At 34.6% G+C, this 25858-nt stretch overlaps 1 protein-coding gene across 4 annotated transcripts in view; it reads right to left on the bottom strand.

The window, feature by feature from the left end:
- Positions 1-25858, bottom strand: part of LOC150105417 (sugar transporter SWEET1-like) — a 161261-nt gene that overhangs the window by 58967 nt on the left and 76436 nt on the right. For all 4 annotated transcript variants that reach the window (XM_090394790.1, XM_090394792.1, XM_090394793.1 and 1 more), the window contains exon 5: positions 9095-9214. In XM_090394790.1, coding sequence (XP_090250916.1) covers positions 9095-9214 — 120 coding nt within the window. The remainder of the gene's footprint in view (positions 1-9094; positions 9215-25858) is intronic.

Genomic DNA, 25858 nt, shown 5'->3' with positions numbered 1-25858 from the left:
GAGATGTGTTTTGCATTATGGGAGATACTGAGATAGCAGTGATATTAGCTTTGTCCACCTTTGCTACAAGTTGCCCGGTGTTGTACTACCTTACCCCATTCCTGAAGATATTTTCAGGCGCAAACTTTGTTTGCTCACACTTGGATAAAAGATTAAACTAAATTTATTATAGCCTAACCAAGTGAAAAATAAACCTTCAGGCACAAACTTTGTTTGCTTACACTTGGATAAAGGATTAAACCAAGTATATAATTTCTTGGTATCTTTATTTTATAGTACAACAAAGTGGAAAAACTTCCAACAACTATCTCTAATCCAGAGTATTTTAATAATAAGGTGTGACACCTTTTGGCGACTCATATATGAAAATATGACTTCTGCATTATTTCAACCTTATTATCACCCTCTGGGTCTAGCTCCCACTGATGAGACCTCACTAAAAGTTGAAACCGGTCTGGGTAGTGACCCTTCTCATAATGCATAGCATTATACATACCCATAAGATTAAGTGCTTTGCATTACGGGATACTAAAGCAAGTGATGGGAAGTCATCAGTTTCTATATGCGAGTTGCCCAGTCCTGAAAATACTTCAGGCACAAACTTTCTTTGCTTACACTTGGATAAAGGATTAAACCAAGTACACCTAAACCTCTTTTTATGCGAACTGGGATATCAAAAATAATTTTTTTAACACGATTTTTATTCACTTTTACACGACCAACCTAAAGTCTAAGTTTGGAAAAAATCCGTAATTCAAGAAAATTCTGAGAATTTTGTAGAATTGCATTCTCGTTTCAATTAAGAAAATTCTAAATTCTAGAAAATTCTGAGAATTTTGTAGAATTGCATTCTTGTTTCAATTAAGAAAATTCTAAATTCTTACGAATTTCGTTTATTGGGAATTCCCCAAATTACATAACTGACTGTGAATAAAAAAGCAGTTTTTAGCGGTTTGAATTTGGTGTTTGAGTACACAACACAGTTACCACATTTTTTAAGTGAAATCAAAATAAAAATCATGTTATAAAATTAATAATTTTGCCAAGAAATAATAAATGGTAAGCTATATGTAATTTTCCAACTTTCATTTCATTAACCGAAGATTTTAATCCAGCCCTCACATGATGTTGCCAATAACCAAAAAAAAAAAAAAAAAAGGAAAGCCGTTTCCTTGGATATAAAAATTCAAATTTTAGATCGTCTTCAAACTGGGGAAGGTGCGACGGCTGTGGGTAAGCATTTTGGAGTCCGTGAATCAACTGTCAGATCTATAAAGAAAAATGAAGAGGCTATTAGAAAAGTGGTATGTTCTGGTACAAAATCAAGTGCGAAATTATCATCATACACAAGAGAGGTTGTTCTAGAAAAGGCCGAAAAAGCTTTAGTAATGTGGATAGAAGATAATGTACAAAAAAGAATGCCAGATGACGGAAATTCCATCAAGCAATCAGCATTGAGATTTTATGAACAGATTAAAAAACTGCAGCCAGATACTTTATTCAATCGAGGAAAACATATGAATTTCATGCAAGCGATGGTTGGCTGGCTAAGTTTATTAAAAGACATGCTCTTCATAATATAAAAATTAAAGGTGAAACGGCTTCTGCTGATGAAACAGCTGCTAAAGCATTTCCACAAAAACTTGCTAAAATAATTGAAGTTGGAGGTTACACTCGTGAACAAGCTTGGAATATGGATGAAATCGGTCTTTTCTGGAAAAAAAATGCCAAACAGAACTTGCGTATCAAAAATGCCAAAAACTGTTGGTGGGTTCAAAGCAGCAAAGGATTGCATAACACTCCTATTTTGTTCGAATGCTTTAGGAGATCGGATGCTAAAATCACTGCTCATAACACGGCCAATGAAAGACGTAGATTTTCAAAAACTGTCAGTTCATTGGATGGCCAGCAAAAAAGCTTGGGTGACCATTGATATTTTCACTGAGTGGTTCCACAAACATTTTGTGGCAGAAGTTAGATGCTATTTGAATGACAAGGGTCTCGAATTTAAAGGGCTTTTGATTCTTGATAATGCACCCAGTCATCCTGCCATAGAACACCCAAATGTGCAATTTTTTTTCTGCCGCCCAATACCACATCATTGCTACAACCTCTAGATCAGGGTATAATGGCGACTTTTAAAACATATTATGTCAGACGAACATTTCAGTACGTTTTGAACAAGTTAAATGATGATGAAACACTGTCAGTTATGGATGTGTGGAAAAAATTTTCAATTATGGATTGTATTGATCAGGTTCGATTATCGTTATCTGAATTGAGACCAGAAACTATGAATGCATGCTGGAAAGCTATTTGGCCCGCATGTGTTAAAGAGAATGCTCCTGTTCCCTTCAATCATACTGCAGAATTCCCCAATATAATAAGTTTGGCATGAAATTGGCAGAGAAGGATTCGATGATCTTGCATCGGCAGATATCGAAGAATTGTTAATTGATAAACCTCTTAAAGAAGATGAAATAGTGGAGATTGTTTCTGAGACTCCTGAAAGTGAAGAAGTTAATGATAATGATCAAGATAATCCTACTTTTACTGCTGATATAATTAAAGAAGGTCTTAAACTAGCCAGTAATTTAGGCAATTATTTTGCCCAACATCATCCAAATGAAGAACGTGCTGGGAAGTTTTCACATGAGCTTAAGTTGTTAATGTTTTCATACAGAGAATTATATCGCGACTTATCTAACAGCGATTAATAACTGAGTTCATGCCTAAAACTACTGAAACAACCGGTGGTACTTTTGTTCAAGAAGAATTCCACAAGTTGAGGCAGAAATCAATGATGATAATACCATATCTAGTAGTTTTAGTGATATTACAGTCTCATGAAAACAAAAGCTTTCGCGTTTATTGTCAGAAACTGATAGCGAATAACAATTTTTTTATAGAATTCTTAGCAAACAACTGAAATGAATATGTTTTTTTTTAAAGTTATTAAAATTCATTATATGTATGTGTGTTTTAATGAAATATAAATAAAAATCTTATGACCCTAGTAAATTTAATGTTTGTTTTTTCGTTATTTTGCTTATATTTCAGGTTTGGAACCAATCTTCACTTTTCCTATGGAGTCAGTAGTTCTTTTTACGCGAATTCTATTTACACGTAATTTTTAGGAATGTATCTATTGCATAAAAAGAGGTTTAGGTATATATCAATTCTTGGTATCTTTAATCGATATTGATGGGTGTAAGAAGACTATGTATAAGACCTTTATATAAGGCTTGGTACGTTATCTCCATTGTATAAGGCCTCATCAGGCTGCACATAGATTACTCTGCACAAATTTGGCCACCTGGTTTTCAGAAGAATGAAGAGATACTGGGAAAGGTAAAGAGATGATTGACTAAGGTGGTTTCTGGTCTCTGTTATACCTAGAATAAAGAAAGATTGAGGAAATACAAATCTGCAGCGTCTAGCAAATAGGCGAATATGATTGAGATATACAAGCTGGTTAGTGTTTATTACCAAATTAATGTGGAAGAGTTTTTTTATGGAAGGGATTATAAAGGAGGAAGAGAGAGAGAGATGAAGAACAAAAGGCCATCTCTGGAAATTGTACAGGGATGTGTAAGCAGGAGGTGAGTTTTTGTTTGTTTCTTTGTATGAAGAGTAGTGGGTCATTGGATGCGCTTGTCTGAGAAGGTGGTGAGTGCAAAGATAGTGAATGTGTTTAAGGCATAGTTTAATGAGCTATGTGTGTGACTGTACATTGTACATCTCCCACAATTAGTATTTTGACTTCACAAAGGTCTAGTGATGATGATAATAATTTGATAGAATTAATTTCGCATTTAGGGTTATAGACTCACAGGGTATACAAAACAGACCTGTGACATGAACAGAAGAGTGGCTGACTGACAAGCATCAGAAAGTATAGAAGTGCCAAGTGTTTTTTATGTAAGGTTCAGTACTTGGGCCATTGTTGTTTGCTATTTATAGTAATGGTCTAGAATAGTGTTCTTCAATAGTTTAGTTTCCCCCACTTTACAAGGCTTCCATAAAACATCTGGACCACTATGTATAGTAACGGTCACCTTAGTTTCAAGGAAATGGGGAGAGTGTTGGGGAAAAAAAAAAAAAAAAAAATCCAGCAACAGGTGACGATAACTAGCTTATCAAATTGCACAGAAGAGGAAAAACCAAAGAAATGTGGTGTTCAGAGTAGAAATATAATAGAAATATACAAGTCAATAAGGGGAATACATAGATATGGATGACATTTTTGCAGCTTATGGAAGGTGTGAATAGAACTCCAGAGTTATCTGTAGAAGATGACTAAGTGTTAGTCACAATGCATGCAATTCCAGCTGCTCCTGGTGATGTGTGTTGAATGGGCTACTATTAGACATTGTACGTGCATCTTACATTAATAAATTCAGAGAGAGAGAGAGACGATGGGCATGAGTGATTCAAAATGCCTCTGTAAGTGCTATGATGATAATATTGAGGGTATCACCAAGTTTAAAAGCAAACTTGGGCACCTGCTTACATCTTATAAATAAATTTCCCCACCTGCATGATACTGTTGGGGGGGGGAGAAAGAAACAACCACCTAGGAGATATTTTAGCTCTGAAGAGATAAAACAGTTCCTTGATGGTTGTTCATATACCAGACACAAACAACCAATAGAAACTTTAAATGATTAATTTTATGTTTAGCAATTCAAATAAATATCACACTTGATTTTAAAAAATTTTTGCATTTTCATTAAAAACCACACATATATTTCTGAATGGATGATACATAAAAAATATACAATTTAGGCCTTTATACCTCTGAAATTTAACATTTTGGACAACTCTAATTTTACTATGGGCACCAAACCTCATCTTGCTATTCAGTTTTCATATCGGTGAAATTTCTTAGGAATGTAAATTCAATGAATAAGGTGGAATTACTGTAATAAAGTATGTCTTAAAGAATGTTTTATTCATGTATTACTTATTTATTAATGAATCAGTATTTTGGTTGGTGGATGAGTTCCAGTACTTGGTGTCAGACCACTACCCCCACATCCAAGGATTGAAAAAGTTCCATATTTGAAATTTAAAGCGGCATTCTGGATTATCTAGCTCTCAGTCTTTAGGGATTTATCAGCATGGAAAATGGTGGATTAATAATGGACTTTGTTAATCACTGCTGAAAAATAAAAGCATAAAGCATGGTGAAGTGCTGATGAGCTAAAACAACAAGAGATTTTTACTATATCAAATCTCAATGGATAGAATGGAAAAAACAGGTGAGAGAGCAGTTTAACAATGAATGAATTATGATATGATGGCAAAAACTAATTGTATTTAACAACATGATGTGCATCATATCCCAGGTTTCTATCTGTGAGATTTTGGATAGCTGATAACAAGACGATGTAGGATGATGTTTTGGTTTTTATTACACTGAGCTGGTGTGTATGTGCGCAACATTTCTGTAGCTTCCTTGGAGTTACTGAGAAAGCAGCTATTCTCCAAATAGAGAATTTGTTTTTTTTCCACATAGTACAGAATGACATTTATTGGCTATATGACAGGCTATACCAGATATGCATTTTCTCTTCCTTTCATCTTTCACATGTTCTGATATATATATATATATAGATCTCTCTAGACCATTCTGTTCATCCTACAAGCCATAAGCTGCATGAACAGTGGATTTTATAAAACCCGTGGTATTTTAATGGGTGGGTGAGGTGGTTTAGGAGGATGTAAAAATCTTGAATAACAAAGGGTGGGGTAAAGGCTATTTTTATGTAGCCTTCATCCCATCTCCCTATTTAGAAATTTTTTCTGTTACATGTGAATATAACAAAGGGTTACTGCATGACACCAGGGCCGGTCTGAGAGTATCTGATGCCTCTAGGCAAAGAAAATTTAGGCACCCCTATACATTGTCTCTCTCTATATATTTTGTCATACACACACACACACACAAGCACACATACACCAACAGATGTGGATATTTATAAAAATAATATCATTCCCCCTCATCTTGGGACAGATGCCAGAAGGAGGAAAAATCTCTGCACTTGAGGTTAAATATACAAAGAGCAGGGAAGTGGAAGAAATAGAGAAAGGCGAAAATAATGTAGGATCATCAGTGAGCACCAGGACAGCTTGACTTATTTCAGTTTTTTATTATTAATCAAGGTTTTACTAATTTTTTTTTTAAGGTTGTAATTTTTACCTGAACTATGTAGCAAAATCTGGAGCCCCGAAGTGATTGCCTAGGTTCGCCTAATGATAAAACCGGCCCTGCATGACACTGTTGATTATCTTATGTTTAAAAGAAGTATACCGTGAGTAGACATATCGATACAAAATAATGGAAAAAACTCACGTACAAAGATTATTTAATAGTATAATTTTCACATGTGTGTCACAGGCATCTTCAGTACATTAAGCTCAAATTAAACAATAACTGACAATTCCAAAAAGTGCCACCTAAGTAGCGGTTGTAAGATAATTAAAAAGGTCAATAACTTTCCTAAAAATAAAAAATAAAATAAAAAATAAATAAAATTAAAAAAATAAATAAAATAAATAAAAATTAAAATTAAAAAAATCAATACAATAAAAAGTTAGGAAAGATTAGCTGATTTGTAAATTCCTCTTCAAACGCAGAAGAAATAATGCGCATTACTATCCCTTATGTACAAGGCATCAGTGAACGTATAGCAAAAGTTTTAAAACCACTGAATATTTTTGTTGCCTTTCGACCGCTTAGAAAAATCTCCACCTTTCTCACTTCTCCTAAGGACAAGCTTCCACATCTTAATCATCCAGGTGTCTACCAGATTCCGTGCTCTTGTGGATTATCTTATTTCGGACAAACGGGAAGAATAGTCTCTATTCGGCTAGAAGAACACCAATCTTATATTGAATGCTTTAAACTTGAAAAGTCTAAACTTGCAGAACATGCCATCTTCACTAAACACAGAGTTCATTGGAGAAAGACAAGAGTTCTTCACAAAAGTCAGTTTCTCATGGAATGCCTTTATAAACAAACATGTGAAATTCTACTTCATTCTCCTAACTTAAACAGATCCGACGACTTACGTCTATCCCCTTTATGGGAGATAGTACTTTACAAATCAGCTAATCTTTCATAACTTTTTATTGTATTGATTTTTTTAATTTTTATTTATTTATTTTATTTTTTATTTTTAGGAAAGTTATTGACCTTTTTAGTTATCTTACAACAGCTATTTAGGTGGTGCTTTTTGGAATTGTCAGTTATTGTTTAATTTGAGCTTAACGTACTGAAGATGCCTGTGACACACAGGCGAAAATTATACTATTAAATAATCTTTGTACGTGAGTTTTTTCCGTTATTAATTTTGTATTGTTGATTATCTTGTAGTTATATCCATTTTTAGATAGCATATGACTGAGTACAAGTTCTTAATTCCTTTAGTCTATGTTACTATAGATGTTGTATGCTATGTCCCTTAGCATTTTAATTAATTCTATCTTTTGTGAGGGGGTTGTGTGGCACAAAGCTATCTTCCAGTATAGTTAGGCTTTCTATACACCAAATAAATGAGTTGCATTTCCTCCTAATCAGAGAACCCTAAGGATATGTTAAGAACTGGTAGATTTCTGTTTTCAAGTTCAAGAGTGAAAGTTATGCATGGATGTAAAGTTGTTCAGATAGTCTGAATTCTAGTTGTTTTTGTTGAACCTGGCCATGATATGTCATCCACATAATATAGCCATAACTTGGGTTTTTGATGGTAGTTTTTCTAAGGCTTTCTTTTCAAATGACTCCATAAATAAATTTCGCTAGAAGCAGAGATAGATGTTCGAACAGTAGAATGGTGTCCTATGGAAAAAGATTTTGATGCAGTTCAACGTTATTTTCTGGGGATATTTGTAAACAAGATCTATGCTTGCTAGATTTAATGGATCCATCGCCATTTTTTTTTAAATGAAATGTGTTTTTTGTTGTTGTTTTACAAATATCAAACTTTTCTCTTTCTTCTGTATTGTTACTATATATACATCTTATCCCTAAAGCAATTCACGATAGTTTCTGTTACTCACTTCTTCTATTTAATGATTCACAAAGTCTTGAAAACTGAAATAAGATCTTTAATTTCTTTTACTATTTGGATGTGCCTTGTGAGGCTATTCCCATGTTTACCATTTAAAAAATGGTGAACATGGGAATAGCCTGAAGCACTTCCTTATGGGTTATATTCTTTGATATATCCAATATTACCGAATATGATATCAAATCCTAATGGTAGCTGCAAATTATTGAAATTATAGGAAAAAACAAATTTATGAGCAGTCACTTGGGTAGAGAGGTGGGGGACAAAAATTATTTCTATAATAATCCCATCTGTGAAAGATTAGAAACCTATAGTACATTAGTGCTATGGATGAGTTAATGATCAGATTAGGAATCCTACTATAGAGACGAAACATGGCCTTGATGAAGCTACTTCAAACCTCAAATAAGTAGGATAGCAGTTACACACCAGGAAACGAATCCACAGACAGTTGGCTGAAAGAGATGCTATCCATTCACTAGCATCCTCTTTTTCAACCAAAAAAAAAAGATTGGAGGAACACTATCTCAAATAGTACTCAAAATTCAAATATAATAAAACACTGTATCACCCCCCCCCCAACTTGCATAATACCATAAAAAAAAAAATAGAATATTAGCTATCCACAAAGTTTGTGATATGAATTTAAGTGCCAAGTACACGAGTAAGGGTTTTGAAAAATTTCGGGTGTATAGATTTTTGAGTTACAGGGCTTGGCAGCAATAATTTAATTTTTCTGAAGAGCCTTATATATCGAAAAAATTCTAGTTGGATAAACTCAAAAATCTTCATTTTAATGAAATTGTTTGAAATCCTGATTGGCACTTATATTCTTCTTAATACTTTATTATTTTTTTTTGGAAGATAGGGGGATGGATTTACAGCAGATACAATTTTAACATAAAACAAAGACTCAGTAGATCTAACTAGTTAATCATTCAATTGAAATGAACCTTTTTGAAATATATCTTTAACATAAGTTATTCAAGAAGAGTTAAAAATTAACAAACACTACATACCTGTATAAAAGAATCATGCACCAATACTCCATACATAACCCATAATGATGACATTATAAAGGAAAACAGAATAAGTGGAAAGGGAAGATTTTCAACACTTTTCAATTTAAAGACCTCAGTCTGGAGGGAAAAAAAAGTATGATTAAAAAAAAAAAAAATATTTAACTTCTATACATTAAATATAAAAATAAGTCCTTTTTTTCCAAATTAATTAAGAGTTAATTCATTTAAATTTTAATTTTAATGAATAATGCATAACAATATATTATTATGCATTTTTAAAAAAAGTCTTTTGGTAATTTCGATCTCATAATATCAAATTTCAGGAATATGATGAGGCATGTGGAAGATTATTGCTAGAGATCTGTAGAAAAGATAATATTGTTTTATTACAGAAGTATCTCGCTAATCCGAACCCTCCAGTAATCCGAACTATGGTTTGAAAGGGAAAAAAAGTTTTATTTATTAAGTATTATTATTTTGTATACAATTCTTTTTATTTAATAATTATTATTTTAACTATTATTATTTATTTTATTATTATTACAGTACAGTATTTTTTTCATACTGTCGATTGTACAGTCATACTGTAGGCCTATTTTGATTTATTGTGTGTTCACATTTGCTTTTTTTATACTGTATACAGTATGTACTGTATTGTCGGCATGAATCACCGCTGTCGAGCGTCATGAAAAAAACTGTGGCCTTCTAGAATTTATGAAGATAACTACGGTGATACACAAAAAGTGGAAATTCAAAAAGTGCATAATTTGGTTAGAATTATAAATCCAAATGTTGAAATTTCACAAACAGATGTTATGGAATGGATCAGAGGTAGAACCAAAAGTGAATTCGAAATCAAATCAGATGCTGAAATTATAAATATGAAGCTACAGAATGAATTAGCAGACAATGATGACGATAAAGAATTCGAAGAAAAAAAAAGTAAAACATGAAGAAGCAGTTGACATTTTTAATATGTGTATAGAATGGACTAAGCAGAATGATACACCATTCTACAAAATTTTATTGCTAATGCAGCTCTCGAGAAGAAGCATTCGAAAAAAGTTCAACTTCCAAGAAGCAAAAGAAAATCAGTAACTTTTTTTACAAAGAAATAAAAAAAAATATTTTTTTTTGTGTTATTTTGGAAACTTTTTTTTTTGTGTTGTATGTACAAGAAAGTGATATTTTTTACGCAAATTAAGTTATGTACAAACTAAATTTTTTATTAAAATAAACTTGTGTACTGTATTATTTTTTAAGTTTCATATTACAGGACAGTAGCATTTTTTCTATCAATTAATTCATTTATTTACTGAATTAAATTGATGTATCATTAGAATCTGATTATTTTTGTCTTAAATGGCAGTTATTGTTGCCTCTTGGGGGAAAATTCGCTAATCCAAACGAGCTCAGTTTTTATTAGTTCGGATTAGCGAGATACCACTGTATATGCATCAAGTGGATATTCAATCCAGCATTACTTCAAAGCTGAATGCAGAAACTATGAAAGTTTCGTACAAAATTTGACCAGAGAGATTATGGAAATACACTCGCCAGCATTTAGGAGTTGCCCTAGTGCAGACATTATACAAAACATGATCGCTTGCTCAAGTGTCCATATATTCGCCTTCTGTTAGTCCATTTTGATAAGGTTTCACTGGCCTGACAGCTGATTCAAACTGGTTGGTTCTCCTCAGAGAACAGGCAGAAAAAAGCTTAAGAGAGCAAAGACTCTCATTCAATACTAAGGAACTCTAAGTTTTTTATGTATTTTTCGTAAATGAACTCTTGGTCACTGCGTAAAGTATTTACTAAGATAAAGAGGCCAAAAGGCTTCATTTCAGCAATGCAAAATTATATAAATCAAGTGGATACTAAATCCAGCATTATTTCACACTCACCAGCATTTACAAATTGCCCTAGAGCAGACCTTATAGAAAACATGATTGCTTGCCCAAGCATCCTATTTTGATAAGGTAATTTGATAAGATAATTTTGCATCGCCGAAATGAAGCCTTTTGGCTCTTTATCTTAGTAAATACTTTACACACCGACTGAGAGTTCGCTTACGAAAAATACACCACTCTGACACTTTGAGTTTCCTTAGTACTAAATGAGAGTTTTTGCTCTCTTAAGGTTTCTGCCTAATCTCTGAGGAGAACCAACCAGTTCGAAACAGCTGTCAGGCCAGCGAAACCTTATCAAAATGGACTAATAGAAAGTGAATATATGGATGCTTGGGCAAGCGATCATGTTTTCTATAAGGTCCATGCTAGGGCAACTCATAAATGCCAGTGAGCACATTCCCATAAGCTCTCTGGTCAAATTTCGTACAAAACTTTCATAGTTTCTGCGTTCAGCTTTGAAATAATGCTGGATTTAATATCCACTTGATTTATATAATTTTGCATTGCCAAAAGGAAACCTTTTTGGATCTTTATCTTAGTAATATTATTTTATTTATAAACTAGTGATATAATTTATGTTAGATTAGGTATACTGGGTCTTCAGAAAGGGCTATAAGTCACAACTTTGTAATATAACAGTGGTAGACATGACTGTTTAGAGACTAATATCACGGATTTTGTGAAATGCAATGATCTTGTGAATTGTAGTTGTTAGCATGGGTTGAGAGGTTTGTAGTTAAAAGAAAGGTTGGAAAGAGTGCAGTAAGTGTGGTTCATGCAAAATGAGAGAGTGGAGAAAAACATTATGGAGAAAAGGAGCAAAAAAACTGGAAAAAAAAAATCCACAATACTAGCACACTATACATTTATAGCCTTTCATGCTTGGAGGGCCACTTAAACTGTGTCAGAATACATAGATATGAGTGTATTTGCAGGGTGAATGAATTATGGTTATTATGCAAGTTGCTCCCAAGGGTTTATACTCATCGTGGGAAGGTCCCTTTATGTCACTCAGTGTCTACATACCTATTATTTCTCTCCATGAACACATGCACTGAGGATGCATTTATGATACTGAATGGTAGTCCACACACACGCACGCGAGAACTTGGACCTCACGTTTCCTAGCTACATCCTTACTCAGCTTCCACAGATGATGATCCAAGGCTCTCCTCCAGCTAACGTACTGCTGGAGGAGAGCCTCTGACATACATCTATACAATAAGATCCTTACCAACTGGAATGTAAAGTTCTCCTCTTATTAACCATATTTCTTCAATTTGTCCTTATATGCATAATTCTGTAGACCAGATATCATCTTGGTTAATCTGTTGTTTCTGCTGGATCTTTTTTGAAAGTCTCTCCATCTCCATGGGACCTAGTTAGTCATATCTGAGTACAGCAGTCTATACATGGCTATGTAAAGTGGGAGAAAAAAAACTGAATGTAGTTTCTCAGATCTTTAATCTGAATAGGACAGTCATAAAAAAAAACGTGCAAGGATAGTTGAGAGCCAGTGGAATATTGCAATTCGTATAGACCAATGTCAGAAGCATCAAGAGTGGAGTCTTTGGCATCAGTTAGTACAATGGCCAAAAATGATCAGCATTAGTGAGATTTTGTTAACAAGGGATGATATAAAGATACAATGTAACATTTGCCATATTTTCAGGGAGGATAAAGAGAACAAGATTGGGGTGGGTTTACTTGATTACAGTAGAAGAATTGTAATCAACAAAAGTAAAAGTTTAGCTAGAGAGCAGGTCACAGGAGGCAGTGCATATGAAGTGAAAGATGGAGATCAACAGGACAAAACATGATTAGTGATAGAGGCTAAGGCAGGGTTCCCCAAAGCGGGCTCCACAACTGAAATTCCAGGGCTCCATGAATCTTGTTCACACACATTTTCTTTTTCTTTTTTTTAATTAATGAATCAATAAAATGATGCTACAAGTTACGTCCATTATACCAGACTTTTGAAAAACTCTGCAGTTCAAACAATAACTGCACTGTAGTCATTAAAATAAACTTAAATTTTTTAAATTTATGGAGCACTAAATTGTAGAATGGTAAATATTTATTGATTTTTTCCTTTTTTCATGTTTATTTTAAAGATTGAGTTAAGGGCTTGGCAAAAAATTGTGCTTGCTTTAGGGCTCCACTTTAACAAGAAGTTTGGGAAACCCTGGGCTAAGGAAATATATAGGGAGATGCAGATAACATGCACTGGAAAATTAGCTCAATAAGCACAAAGAAAGCAATTATTATGGGGCTCCAACTATGTAGACAGACTGAAAGGCAGAAAGGAAATGGTAATTATACAGCTCCTATAAGTTTGGGAATTTTATAGTGCTGGATTAACTAAGGTACTTTGTCTCTGATGAGAGAAAATAATCATGCAACTTGAACTGAAGGTGGCTGAGCATATGAAATTTTTAGTTAAGGAATATATGTAAAATTATGATAGGCTATTTATGACACATTAAGGAGGGAGCCATGGAGTGAGGTCCACAAAAAATGTGCTTGGGAAAGCAATATGAATTGCACGCTCAATCAAGGATATAAATCAGGGAGTTAAATGGAGGATAAGTAGTATCATTAAACAGGTGCTGGGGGGGGGGAGTGCAGAAGAAATATAAAGGGAGAGAAAAAAGAGAGAGGCAGATAATTCAGTAAACTCATGAGCTGTGCAAATCACAAGCAAAGAAGGGTAACTAGAATGTAAAATGAGAAGTTATTAACTAATCAGGAAATACCAAAGGAAATCATCAAAAACATCTTTGGTTATGTGGCAAGTAAAAGGAGAATGGTCATGAAAGCAAAACTATAACTACAGATGTTAAACACATGACAGAAGTAGAAGAAATAATTGAATTCACTTGGGAATCACTTTGAGACAGTATTTGCTAGTGTGGGAAGGCTGAATGGTTAACATATATGCTCCTCAACTAACTGGCTGCGAGTTCTATCCTGCTTACTAAAGGCCTGAGGTGGCTCGATATTTCATATTTGGTCTTTAGAGTAGGATTTCAAGATTTAATCATCAGTTCATATACATCATTAATAACCATAAAGATACTATAGGCTAACAGTCCTTTCTGTGTGAGATTCACATAATAAGACTAAGCAGAAGTGTGTAGGATATTATGAAATCTCGACTGGATTTCGATGGGATATAGGCCTGTGTATTATGATATTGGTCCATGTATTATGAGAAAGTGTAAGAGAAGCAACTGTACCTCTGATCAGCATGTCTTTCTGATTTGGCAGATTCATCTCCTTACTGTCTGGAAAGAGGACAAAATAGTTCTGTTACAAAAAGAAATCTCAAAGACTGAAGGAGCAAACTGTAATCTCATTAACATTTCCTGAGTGGCTGTTAAGGTAGTGGAAAAGCTGGTTAAGAGTGGAATACAAGAATGGAGGGAGAGGAATATGAAACTATAGAGGACAATACAGCTTTGTGAAGGGTCTTATTAATTAACTCATCTTCATACTAAAGTGACAATTGAGATCGATAAAGGAAATAACAACACCATGGCACTCTTGGACTTTGCAAAGGCCCTTGACAGGATATTACTCAGAACCATATTACATAAATCGAAGCCAGCAGGGATGGATATGAATCTGGCAAAATAAAAGGGTACCTGATGAATAGACACATCAAGAATAGGTATATAGTAGTATAGTATAAAATTAAGAAGATAATTTCAACAATTGTTTGCTGCAAAGGTTCTGTACATGGACTGTTACTATTCAATTTGCTCATTAATGCTGTAGAAAATGATCTGAGAGAAGAAGAAAAAAAAAGTTGTTCAGCTGATGATACAAAAGTAGGGAGTTAATAGTTGTAGAGATCCTACTAGATGATTTAAACAAAGAAACAGTTTGGGTAAATGATAATGGTAACTAGTTCAATGTGATAAAATGTACTTTGGGATGAGATTAGTTACCAGCTATGTAACATATTAATGGAAATGAACTGCTGAAGTTAGGGATTTTGGAGATGATGGTGAACAGGTTGAAGTTCACAACTATCCCCAAAATTGGAGAGAGAGCACACTGCAAAAGTGTACAAAAAATAGCTCTCGCTACCCTTGATTTTACTTTACGAAAAAAGAAATTGAAATGTTTTGCATATACCTCGCAGATGAAAAAAGTTTAAAACTTTAAGAAATAGATAGTGAAGGTTATTACAGAAGTTTTAGATATTTTGGAATTCGGTTGAAAAAGAATCGGTATTTCACTTCAACAATCATCAGCTTGCCTTTGTTGTTGAGTAACGTGATCTTTTGTTAATACCACACCAATCATGTGCAAGACTGGTGATAGCGAATAGTAGATTCTTGGTAAGTCATCTTATGATTCCTAAATGATAAAAGGACAAGCAATAATGAAACTGTTTGTTTTAATTTATTTACAGAAGCATTGTCCCTAAAGATTCAAATATGCTGCGTGATGGTTAGTGGCCAATAGTGTAAATAACGTCGATAATTAAAATTTAAATGCATTCATTTTATAAATAATGTGAGCAATTATAAATACCAATGAATACTGAGAATTCAATTATAAACATCAATTTAATTTTTTCCTGAAAAACTTTAGTTTCCAAAAATCCCTGCATATATCTCGCATCATGATTTTTTAACTTTAATTTTGGGGAAAAAAGTGGTAGTTATATTCGAGTAAATACGGTATATATTCAGGTTTTGAACGTGTCTTTAAAGTAGTGGATACCAAGACAATTCGCATAAGCTCAACTTTCACAATTCTTTTAAAGACAAGTTTAGACACGTGGATTTAGCATTAAGCATTTATTATTATAAGTTGCAGTCATAGGTACTAACTGTATACTAGGGTTCGAATCCCATTTAGAAAGCGAGGAATATTCACAAGGGCTTTCAACTGAACATGATTCAGCTGATCTCATAGAAAAGTTTTTTGTTTTTCATCCCTCGACTAACAAACCAGCCTCAGAACACACGCAGTTGCAATATGCCCAAGCCTACATTTTCAGATACTTTTTTTTTTTGCTTCATCAAACCATGGATTAAAATGGGAGGAAGACTTTGGTTGCATGTTTCTCCTTAAATTAGCAAGTCTCCTTCTGCTAACTAGAAGATTATACATAATGCCATGCCCTCTTGCATGGAAACGATATTTGACGGCATCAGTCTTTCTCACATAATAAAATTTAATTTCAAAGAACTTTTCAAAGTTCTGCTTTATATAAACTAAGTAAAACAAAACCACAAAAATATAACACTAATATCTAGAATCAAATTATTTTTATAGAATTTATTCTCTCACCAACAAATCTTGTCTTCACTAGTTTATCATATAGCCCTTTCCCACAAAAAAAAAACTTATCCCCTGATACCATCAAATCCCCAAATTATGAACTGCTCAATTCAATAAAAGTAGGGAAAAATTTTTTTCAGAAATCGATCTCTGAAGTATACAAAACTCTTGAGCAATCTAATGTTAATTAGATTACTCAGACACCTATCCAGTTACAACCTCTACTATAAAAAGAGCTACTCACTTACCTGTCCTCAGAACAACAATTAATAATGAAAAATCTAACCACCACACTATACCCCCACCCAATATCCAAATACTATTAAAATAATAATCCCAAATTCATACGTTTCTTTCTGAATATCCCCCAAAAGGAAAAATCTCTGCATTTTTCCTTATAAAATAACGTAAGGAATATTGTTACAGGCATTAGTGAGGCTTGGTTAATCGAAGATGATGTGGTCATAGGAATAGAATGCAAGGAATATGGCATCTTCAGAGAGGAGAGAAGGAACAGGATTGGGGGGGAGGGGAATTCTACTAATTATAGCAGAGGAATCTAAGCCAAAAAGAGTAGAAGTACATCAGAGGGACAAGGATTCAGAATGCAGTTCACTTGAGGCTATCTGATCTGAGATAGGGGCCAGCAGGATGAAATATGTAATTGTATGCTGCTACAATCCAGAAGATATAAGTCAGAATGTATACTGGTGTCCAAAAGCTAAGGATAAGCTACATTTTTACCTGTATATGAAAAATTTTCATTACTACAATCAAATGTGGACATAAATTTATTTCCAGCATACTAATAATTTATATTACACAAAAAATGTGTTATAAATTTCATACAAATTAAATCGCAACATGTTTTTGTAATGTTAAAAATTACCTAAGGATGTTAAGGAATTAATGTACAGTGCTTACAGAAAACTATGTGGAGAAACATTTCAGTATGTATGTCCACTTCAAACTGAAATGCAACTTTCATGACATTATACCATGCTTTGCACCAAGTGCTTCAGGAGTTCTTGAGGCGAACTGACCCACTCCTCCTTCAGAAAAAGGACAAGACCTTGTTTGTTTTCTGGAAGGGAATTTCAAGCAGTAATGTGTCTTCTTATTGCATCCCAAACATGTTCTGGGGTTGAGATCCAGGGAGTGCACTGGTTACTTTATTTGATTAATATCTGCAATCTCCAGGAAGTATCTACACTGCTCATGTACGATGTGGTGTGGCATCATCCATAAAAATAAATTCTTCACCTACACGGAACATTCAAACATGATATTGAAGAACTCTGTTGCAATATCGTTTACCAGTTATAGTCCCTTTGTCCAACATTTGTAACTATGGCCATTAATCATAATGCCTCCCATACATCATGACCATAGCCCCATCATATTTTTCCCTTTCAAGAACATTCTTACGATGGTAAGCAGTACCACTTTCATGCCAGATCAAGTGTCATTTAGAATTGGAGGAAAGACTAAAATGTGCTCTATGATGAGCTGTGGATAAAGGGATGCAAGACTACCTTTACCAAGACTGGCCTCTATCTCACTTCAGGTGTATACAGGCTTACTTGTTGCAGACGTCTTGTCACAGATATCTATCTGCATACCTGTGCTTGAATGGAGCTAAATTGCAAGCTGACCTGCCATGGTGCATTGATTACATTTTGCTGTTATAATCAAAATTCTGCTTTCATGCTTGTTGGTAGAGCAAGGGCAACCTCTTAGCAAACATCTTGAACACATTCCACTGTGTTTGAAATGCTGTCCAAAGCCTAGATACGATGCTATGTGAGATTCCAAACTCTCGGGCAATATAAGTAATTCTACTACCTTTTTCAAGCTTTCCAATAATTCTTCTCTGCATGAAATCACCTAGATAATGTCTTTCAGACATTACAAGACATCCAAGTTTGCAACTTTATCCCTTCACAAAAAAGAGCTTCCTTGACACAATTCGCTTAGCACAACCTTTTACCTATCATGCTCTGGGGATAAAAATCCAAGTCACACCTCCTTGTGGTGTCCCTGGAGACCGTGGATAAATTCCCAGTAGGCTAATGTGACTGGTAAAACATATTAGGGCTAATCACCCAATGTTGATATTAAATGATTACGAAAGGAAATGAGATAATATCAGCTACTTCCGCTCAGACTTGTGCCTCAACTTCTGATATAGTTACTATGCATACCAAGGATCAAAGCCTTCCAGGAAGTTCTTGGTTGAATAAAGATACAAGAAAGTGTGATCAAATTAAATTATGGAAATCTACTCTCATCTTCTCAACATATAATACGGACACTCAAGAAAACTGGAAAATTTTTTGAGCTACTTAGAGGAGCAGAAAACGTCAACATAGACATTATATGTATACAAGAACATAGATGGAGAACTGACAATCATGAAACATCATCAGCTGACAAAAAATGGAAATTTATTTATAACTCAGCAAAAAATGATGGTACTGGAGGGGTTGGACTAATGCTCAAGAAGGAACTAGCAGAAAAAGTAACATCAATTGAAAAAGTGTCTGAAAGAATTCTCCTCATAACCATAAGTACCAACCCAAAACTGACAATAATATCCACATATGCTCCTACAGAATGTGCTCCAGTAGAAAACACCTATTATAAAGATCTTTCTGAAACTGTCATGAACATCTCAGTTCACAATGTCACACTCATTGGTGGTGATTTTAATGCCCAAATTAGTAAAGACATTGCCAATACTACTAAAAACGTGGGTAAATACACTTATCATGAAACCACAAATAACAATGGACATTCTCTTATGAACTTCTGCAATAGCCATAACGCAGTAATCATCCAAATCAAATTTCCCTATCCAAAAGGAAGAATATGGACCTGGGAATGTCCAAATGGTTCTCATTCCCAAATAGACCACATACTAATCAATGGAAAGTGGATCAGATCAATCAAGAATAGAACTGTCGAGCATATAGCACGGTTGAACTAAACTGACCACAGAATAATCAGTGCCCACATTAAACTTTCACTAAAAGTCTCTAAAAATAGCAAGCCTAAAAAGAAACAATACAACTGGGAAAAACTAAATAACCCACAAATTGCATCATCTTTCCATAGCACATTAGAAGACAATATGGAAAACATTCTTAAAGATCCAGTTAATGAAAAGTATAAGGATATCATTGAAGCAATAAACATAGCATCCAACAAAATTCTTGGAAACAGCAACAAAAAAGAAAAAATGGATCACCCCTGAAACTGAAAAATATATAGATGAAAGAAATAAAGCAAGGAAACTCTACCGCTTAAACAGGAATGAAATAAATAAAGTAGACATTTTAAATAACAAGGTCAATGAACTAGTGACCAGAAACAAAGAAAATCAAATAAACAAATAATATACTACGAGGAACTTGAAAATTATAATAAAACTGGGGATACTAGAAACACGTTTCAAATGTAATCATTTGAAAAGTGTTTATTTGAAATAAACACTTTATATAGTGTTTTATAAATTATATCTGTCACCATAAAACAAAAAAAAATGGGGAATGATGAAAGAATGGGGAAACTACTTTCAAGAATTACTGAATGTTGATAATCCCCAACATTCAAGCCTGCAACTAACCACCACTCTACCAATAAATTGTGAAGACTTCACTGAAAAGGAACTAAAAATAGCAATAGATTAAACCAAAGCAGGACAGTCTCCAGGGGTTGACAGAATTAGAGCAGAAGCTTTCAAAAATGCTGGGTATAATACATATTCCAATCTCCTTGCCATAATGAATCAAGCTTTAAACACTGGAATAATACCTATACCCAAAAAGGGCAGTCTTAATAGAATGGATAACTACATAGGTATTACTTTGCTATCAACCACAGTTAAAATCTACAATAGGATGATACTCGATAGAATAGAACCTTACTTAACACCACGTTTAAGAAAAAAACCAAGCTGGATTTCTAAAAAAATGATGTACAATAGAACAGATACATTGAATCAGAAGAATCATAGAAGGTTCACGTGATAAAAACTTACCACTCATTTCAACCTTTATAGACTTCAAAAAAGTCTTTGACTCCATTAATAGACAAGCAATGTTTAAAATACTCAGCTTCTATGGTCTACCCTCAAAACTCATAAAAGTAATCTCAGTGCCTTATAAAGATTACAATGCTACAGTAATTTTTAAAACAGAAACATCTGAATCATTTCCAGTGATAAGAGGAGTCCTTCAAGGGATACTAGAACCTTATTTGTTTTTAATATGCTTGGACTACATCTTCTGGACTATCAACACAGAAGATCTTGGTTTTAACATTAAAACATCCACCCACACCATGCAAATAACTGATCTTAGCTTTGCTGACGATGTTGTACTTATTGATATAGAACCAACAAATGCACAAAAACATCTCAGTCTACTAGAGGCACAGGCTAAATTTATTGGTCTGCAGATCAACATCCAAAGTATTCTCAATAGGTTGTGAAAACTTTATATTTCATATCAACAATAAACCCTTAGAAAGAGTAAAGGACTTCAAATACCTTGGATCGTACATCAGCAATACAGAAAATGAAAACAGCTGGCTCTAGTCTTCCATAACAAACTACGCCCCATCTGAAAATCATCATTGATATCATTAAAGACTATACCATGCAACCAGTAGATCCATCTTCTTGTATGGTTCTCAAACCTGGACAATAAGCACCAAAAAAACTACAGATCTAATTAACTCCTTTGGAACTACATGTCTCAGACTGACCCTTGGATACAACTGGACAGACTGCGTCACTAACTCTGCTGTGCTAAATCTGGCTAAGCAAGAACCAACTTGTCAGTATAGTCAAAAAACTACAACTCAGATGGCTTGGACATCAACTCAGACATCCTGAAGTCTCACCCTTTTTTGGAATCCCTCATCCTGTACAAACCAGAAGATGGTAAATGCAGTAGAGGAAAACTATGCAAACAATTTTGGCAATACATATGTGAAACTATCAGTAGGCTGAACTGCAAAACTCCATCTGACATCTACCAGTTAGCTCAAGATAGAGAGACTTAGAAGACCATAATTTGCAATATTTAATTTTTAATATAAATCTGCATTTTTGGAAATTATGGAGACAACTACCGTGTTTGAATAAAAACTTTAGTTTAATATTACTAAAATTTTTTACAATTCGACGTTTCGACCTTTATGTCAAGGTCATCTTCTGTAGCGTACAAATATACACAGGACACAAGCTATACTACAATCATATTGGTTCGTTAAAGACACTGACTAACCGCTACCACAATTGTTGGCCTGACCTCTGGTAAAAAAAAAATTATACATCAACGATAGAGTCCTATTATTTGTGTTGTCTACTATATACATATATTAACATCATTCCATCCAGTTGGAGTGGAATGGTTTCTAATACTGTCCGTCCTGTTTCACCAATGTACGGTAAGGTGAAACAGGACGGACAATCCCTATACGCAAGAAAGAACACATCAGACACATTAAATATAACCATTATGGTGAAGCAGGCCTCTCAGACCATGCACTTAACACCTTACACCAAATGAACTGGAAAAGCACCTGCTCCTTACACCGCACAAAAACATGGTACGAAAGAAAATTTAAAGAATCCTGCGAAATCCTGATAAACCACCCAAATATCAACAATAAAGATGGTATGAAAATTCCAAGGATCTGGATGGCACACATTCAGCCAACCTAATATGAAAGATTCAACATAAGTCAGGACCCTAGCCAATCCGCTAGTATTAGAAACCATTCCACTCCAACTGGATGGAATGATGTTAATATATGTATATAGTAGACAACACAAATAATAGGACTCTATCGTTGATGTATAATTTTTTTTTTACCAGAGGTCAGGCCAACAATTGTGGTAGCGGTTAGTCAGTGTCTTTAACGAACCAGTATGATTGTAGCATAGCTTGTGTCCTGTGTATATTTGTACGCTCCAGAAGATGACCTTGACATAAAGGTCGAAACGTCGAATTGTAAAAGATTTTAGTAATATTAAACTAAAGTTTTTATTCAAACACGGTAGTTGTCTCCATAATTTCCAAAAACGCATTCGGATCACCGTGCAAGCCTAAAAGAAAGGATTTAATATAAATCTCTTTTCCCTTTTCACATTGTATCATGTTGTGAATAAACTATGTATGTATCCACTTTCTATTTGAAATCTTCAGTTCCACAAATTGCCACAAGTTGATTCATTTGAATTTGCAGTTGTAATCTTCAGAAGCAGTGTTTGTCCTTAGGTTTGGACACCAGTACAGATGACATGCACTTGCAAATTAGCATGCGTACAGGTCGAGTAATTATTATGGGGGGGGGGATTTCAAATATGGGGATGTAGAATGGGAGGAGGAATGGTCACAAGCAGGAAGGAAATGGAATTTATACAGCTGTTGAGAGAAAATTACCTGAGGCAGCATGAATGTGTTTGGTGTTGGGCATTTAGAAAGGCTACTGTTTTCTGAGAAGGCACAGAGTCAAGAAGTTAATCTAGCAAATGATCAGAGTCTACCTGTGGAACAGGATAGCACAAATCAACAGATTGTACAGCAGGAGGAAGATGGCTTTGAGGTTGAAGATGTGGTTGCAGCAGTACAAGGTAATGGAATGCATAAAGGTGAGGATGAGACAGGTAAGAATGGAAATCACAATCAGGATCAGGTAAATGGGAGTGGTCAAACCGAAGAGAGAAGTGTAGTATAGCAGCTAGAATAGAGAATGTTGGTGCTAATAGGATGACCTCAAACACACAGCAATTGTTATGTTTATACACAAATACAAGGGGCATTCGAAACAAGAGAGCTGAGTTTGTGATTGATTGAGACAGTATGACCAAAAAAGTAATTGGAATAAGTGAAACTTGGTTGTTTGAGGAGGATGTGATGTCGGAAATAGAATTAGAAAGATATATAATTTTATGGAAGGATAGATGCGAAAAGAGGAGGTGGGGTGCTGTTAATGATTGCAGAGGAATTGTGTCCACAAAGTGTGGAAGTTCATGGTGCATGCAGAGATTTTGAATCTGTGTGGTGCGAAGTTGAAATAAACAGGTTAATATATCTGATAGGATGCAGAGAATACTGATTGTGAAATGTTTAGGCAAATTAATTGGGCATGTAAAAAGAAGGTAATCCTGATGGGAGACTGTAATTACAGGAATATAGACTAGAAGGAGGAGATAGTGTATGGGAACAAGGAGAGCGAGTTTGTGGAATTTCTGAGAGATAAGTATCTTAAGCAGCACGTGATTGAAGCAAGTAGAGGCTTGAATGTTCTGGATTTGGTGATAACTTCACAAGATGTAGTTGTTAATGAGGTGTTGACACTGTCACCAGTTGGTGAGAGTGATCATGAGGTACTTGTTTGGGAAGTGATGAAACAAGAAAAGGTCACTGCCAAAAATGGCTACATGTGGAAGTATAAAGCAGGTGATTATAGGAAGCTCTGTAGTCAGTTAGCATCAGTACGTTCAGTAGATGAGCTGAGCGGAATAGATGTTGAAAATGCATGGAAACTCATAAGGCAGTATCTGACAAAAACAATGTATGACTGCATACCAAGGGTTAAGTGAGTAAATAGAGTGGGAGTTAAATGGATGAATAGCAAAATTAAGCAAGCAGTGCTGGAAAAGAAAATGTTATGGAGAAAGTACAAGACAGTTGGTGATCAGATCCATGAAGAGTATAAGGTGCAGGCTAGAAAGGTGACGAGTATGGTAAAGAAAGAAAAGGTGCAGTATGAGAGGAGATTGGCTGGTCAGGCCAAGGTTAACTCGAAGGAATTTTTCCACTACATGGCAAGAAAAAGTGTTCAATTATTGAACACTTTATCAGCATATATCATACTGGTATAAATTATCCGGTGTTAGATTGTGATATAGTGGAAATTTATGTATTCCTATCTTATCACAGTCTAACATGCTTTTCCACACAAGAGAATGAGATAAATACAATAAATTGCCTCTAAGTATAGAATAAGTATTATGTATATATAAATCAAGTGTGTTCTGTTATGAAAAGGTTAAATAAGTATGTATTCTGTGCCATTCACGAATGTGATTAAATTAATATTGAAGGTATAAAACAGTAACAGAGCATTAGAAAAGTTCATGTATAAAAGAATTATTGAATGTAAGCACATATTCAACAGTTGGGGGGGGAGTCAAGTCCAAAGGTTATGGAGTTGTAACGTGAGAGAGCGGATCGCCCCGAGTAAACAATGACGTCATAGTACGTGCGATTAGTGGCAGAGACAATGGACACCATGACGTAGTAGTTCGCTGGACATCGAAAGGGGCGAGAAACGCCGAGAAAAAGGAGGGTAATATAAGGGTCATGCGACCCTGTAGCAAGGCTTTTTTCTCCTGGATCTCTGGTGTGTTCCCCTCTCGTAGTGGAGGAAGGGTGTCGGTGCCCGGTACCAGCAGTCGCGGGTTTCGCCGACAGTATCTCCGCAGAAAAGTCTGACTGTCCAGAGAAGGCCAGTTTCCTGTGAACTTGTGATGCCATAAAGAACCATAAAGGAAGATAAGTAGACTTTGTTTGTGTTTCACTGAATAGGAATGAAAGATTTGTGTCACGTTAATATGTTATGGAAAAAGAGCATTAATGATATAGGATAAGGTTGTATTGCTAGGACTTTAGAAGGATATTGAATTTATGTTTATTATCTGTCGTTGTATTAAAGTTCGCCATTATATTGAATGAAATCAAGGATATGTTTAGAGTAAAGAATTGGCATAATATTAAGAGATTGTGAAAGATATGAATGTTATCTTGTGTAGTCTGACAGAGCTACGGAGTCTTAAATTGATTGTGATAATAGTACATGATTAATGCATTAGCGAAGGTTAATATAATTCTTACTTTAGGAAGCTACTGTATAATATTTTATAAGTGTAATAGTAGTGTTTGAATTTTATATACCTTGTCTGAAACTCCCTTAAGATGGGATTTGATTTAGTGTTATTATGTGTATCAACCTTTGAGTCTAATAAACTTTGCTTTTGATTCTAACAAAGACTTTCTGTGATTTCTGGAATCTTAATGCGAACTATGCGGGATATTAAAAGGGATATTTGAAAAGAGTAAATTTTGGCCACGTCTGCAGAGTTGATAGGTATCATTAAGTACTGTCCAGAGATTACCTCTTGGTTGTTAATGTTTAATAATCTAATAGCACTAAGTGGCGCAGCGAAACAAATAAATTTCTTGGCGTTTTACGAGAGGTAAATCTTAGACACTCTGATACTCTGGTACAGCCTCTATCTCGAGGAAATTCCACTGTCACTCAGAGGTACCACATGCTACCCGATAGTGTATTACAGAGATAAAGCAACAAAGGTTTAAAATAAGTGTGAATAAGAAGAAGCGATACAACACCGGTACAATATACAGAAGAGAGGCAAGTATTAGGAGAATTGACAGTGAAAAGAGGTGTATCAGATGTTGATTGGGTTAGATGTGAATAAGGCTGTAGAAATGGATGACATATCACCACGTAT

The sequence above is a fragment of the Typopeltis vanoorti genome, chromosome 6 (genome assembly GCF_054136105.1).
Source record: "Typopeltis vanoorti isolate ZY-2024b chromosome 6, IOZ_Tvanoo_1.0, whole genome shotgun sequence".
Taxonomy (NCBI): domain Eukaryota; kingdom Metazoa; phylum Arthropoda; class Arachnida; order Uropygi; family Thelyphonidae; genus Typopeltis; species Typopeltis vanoorti.
The sequence above is the reverse complement of the archived record's forward strand: the minus strand, read 5'-3'. Positions and strand labels throughout refer to the sequence as shown.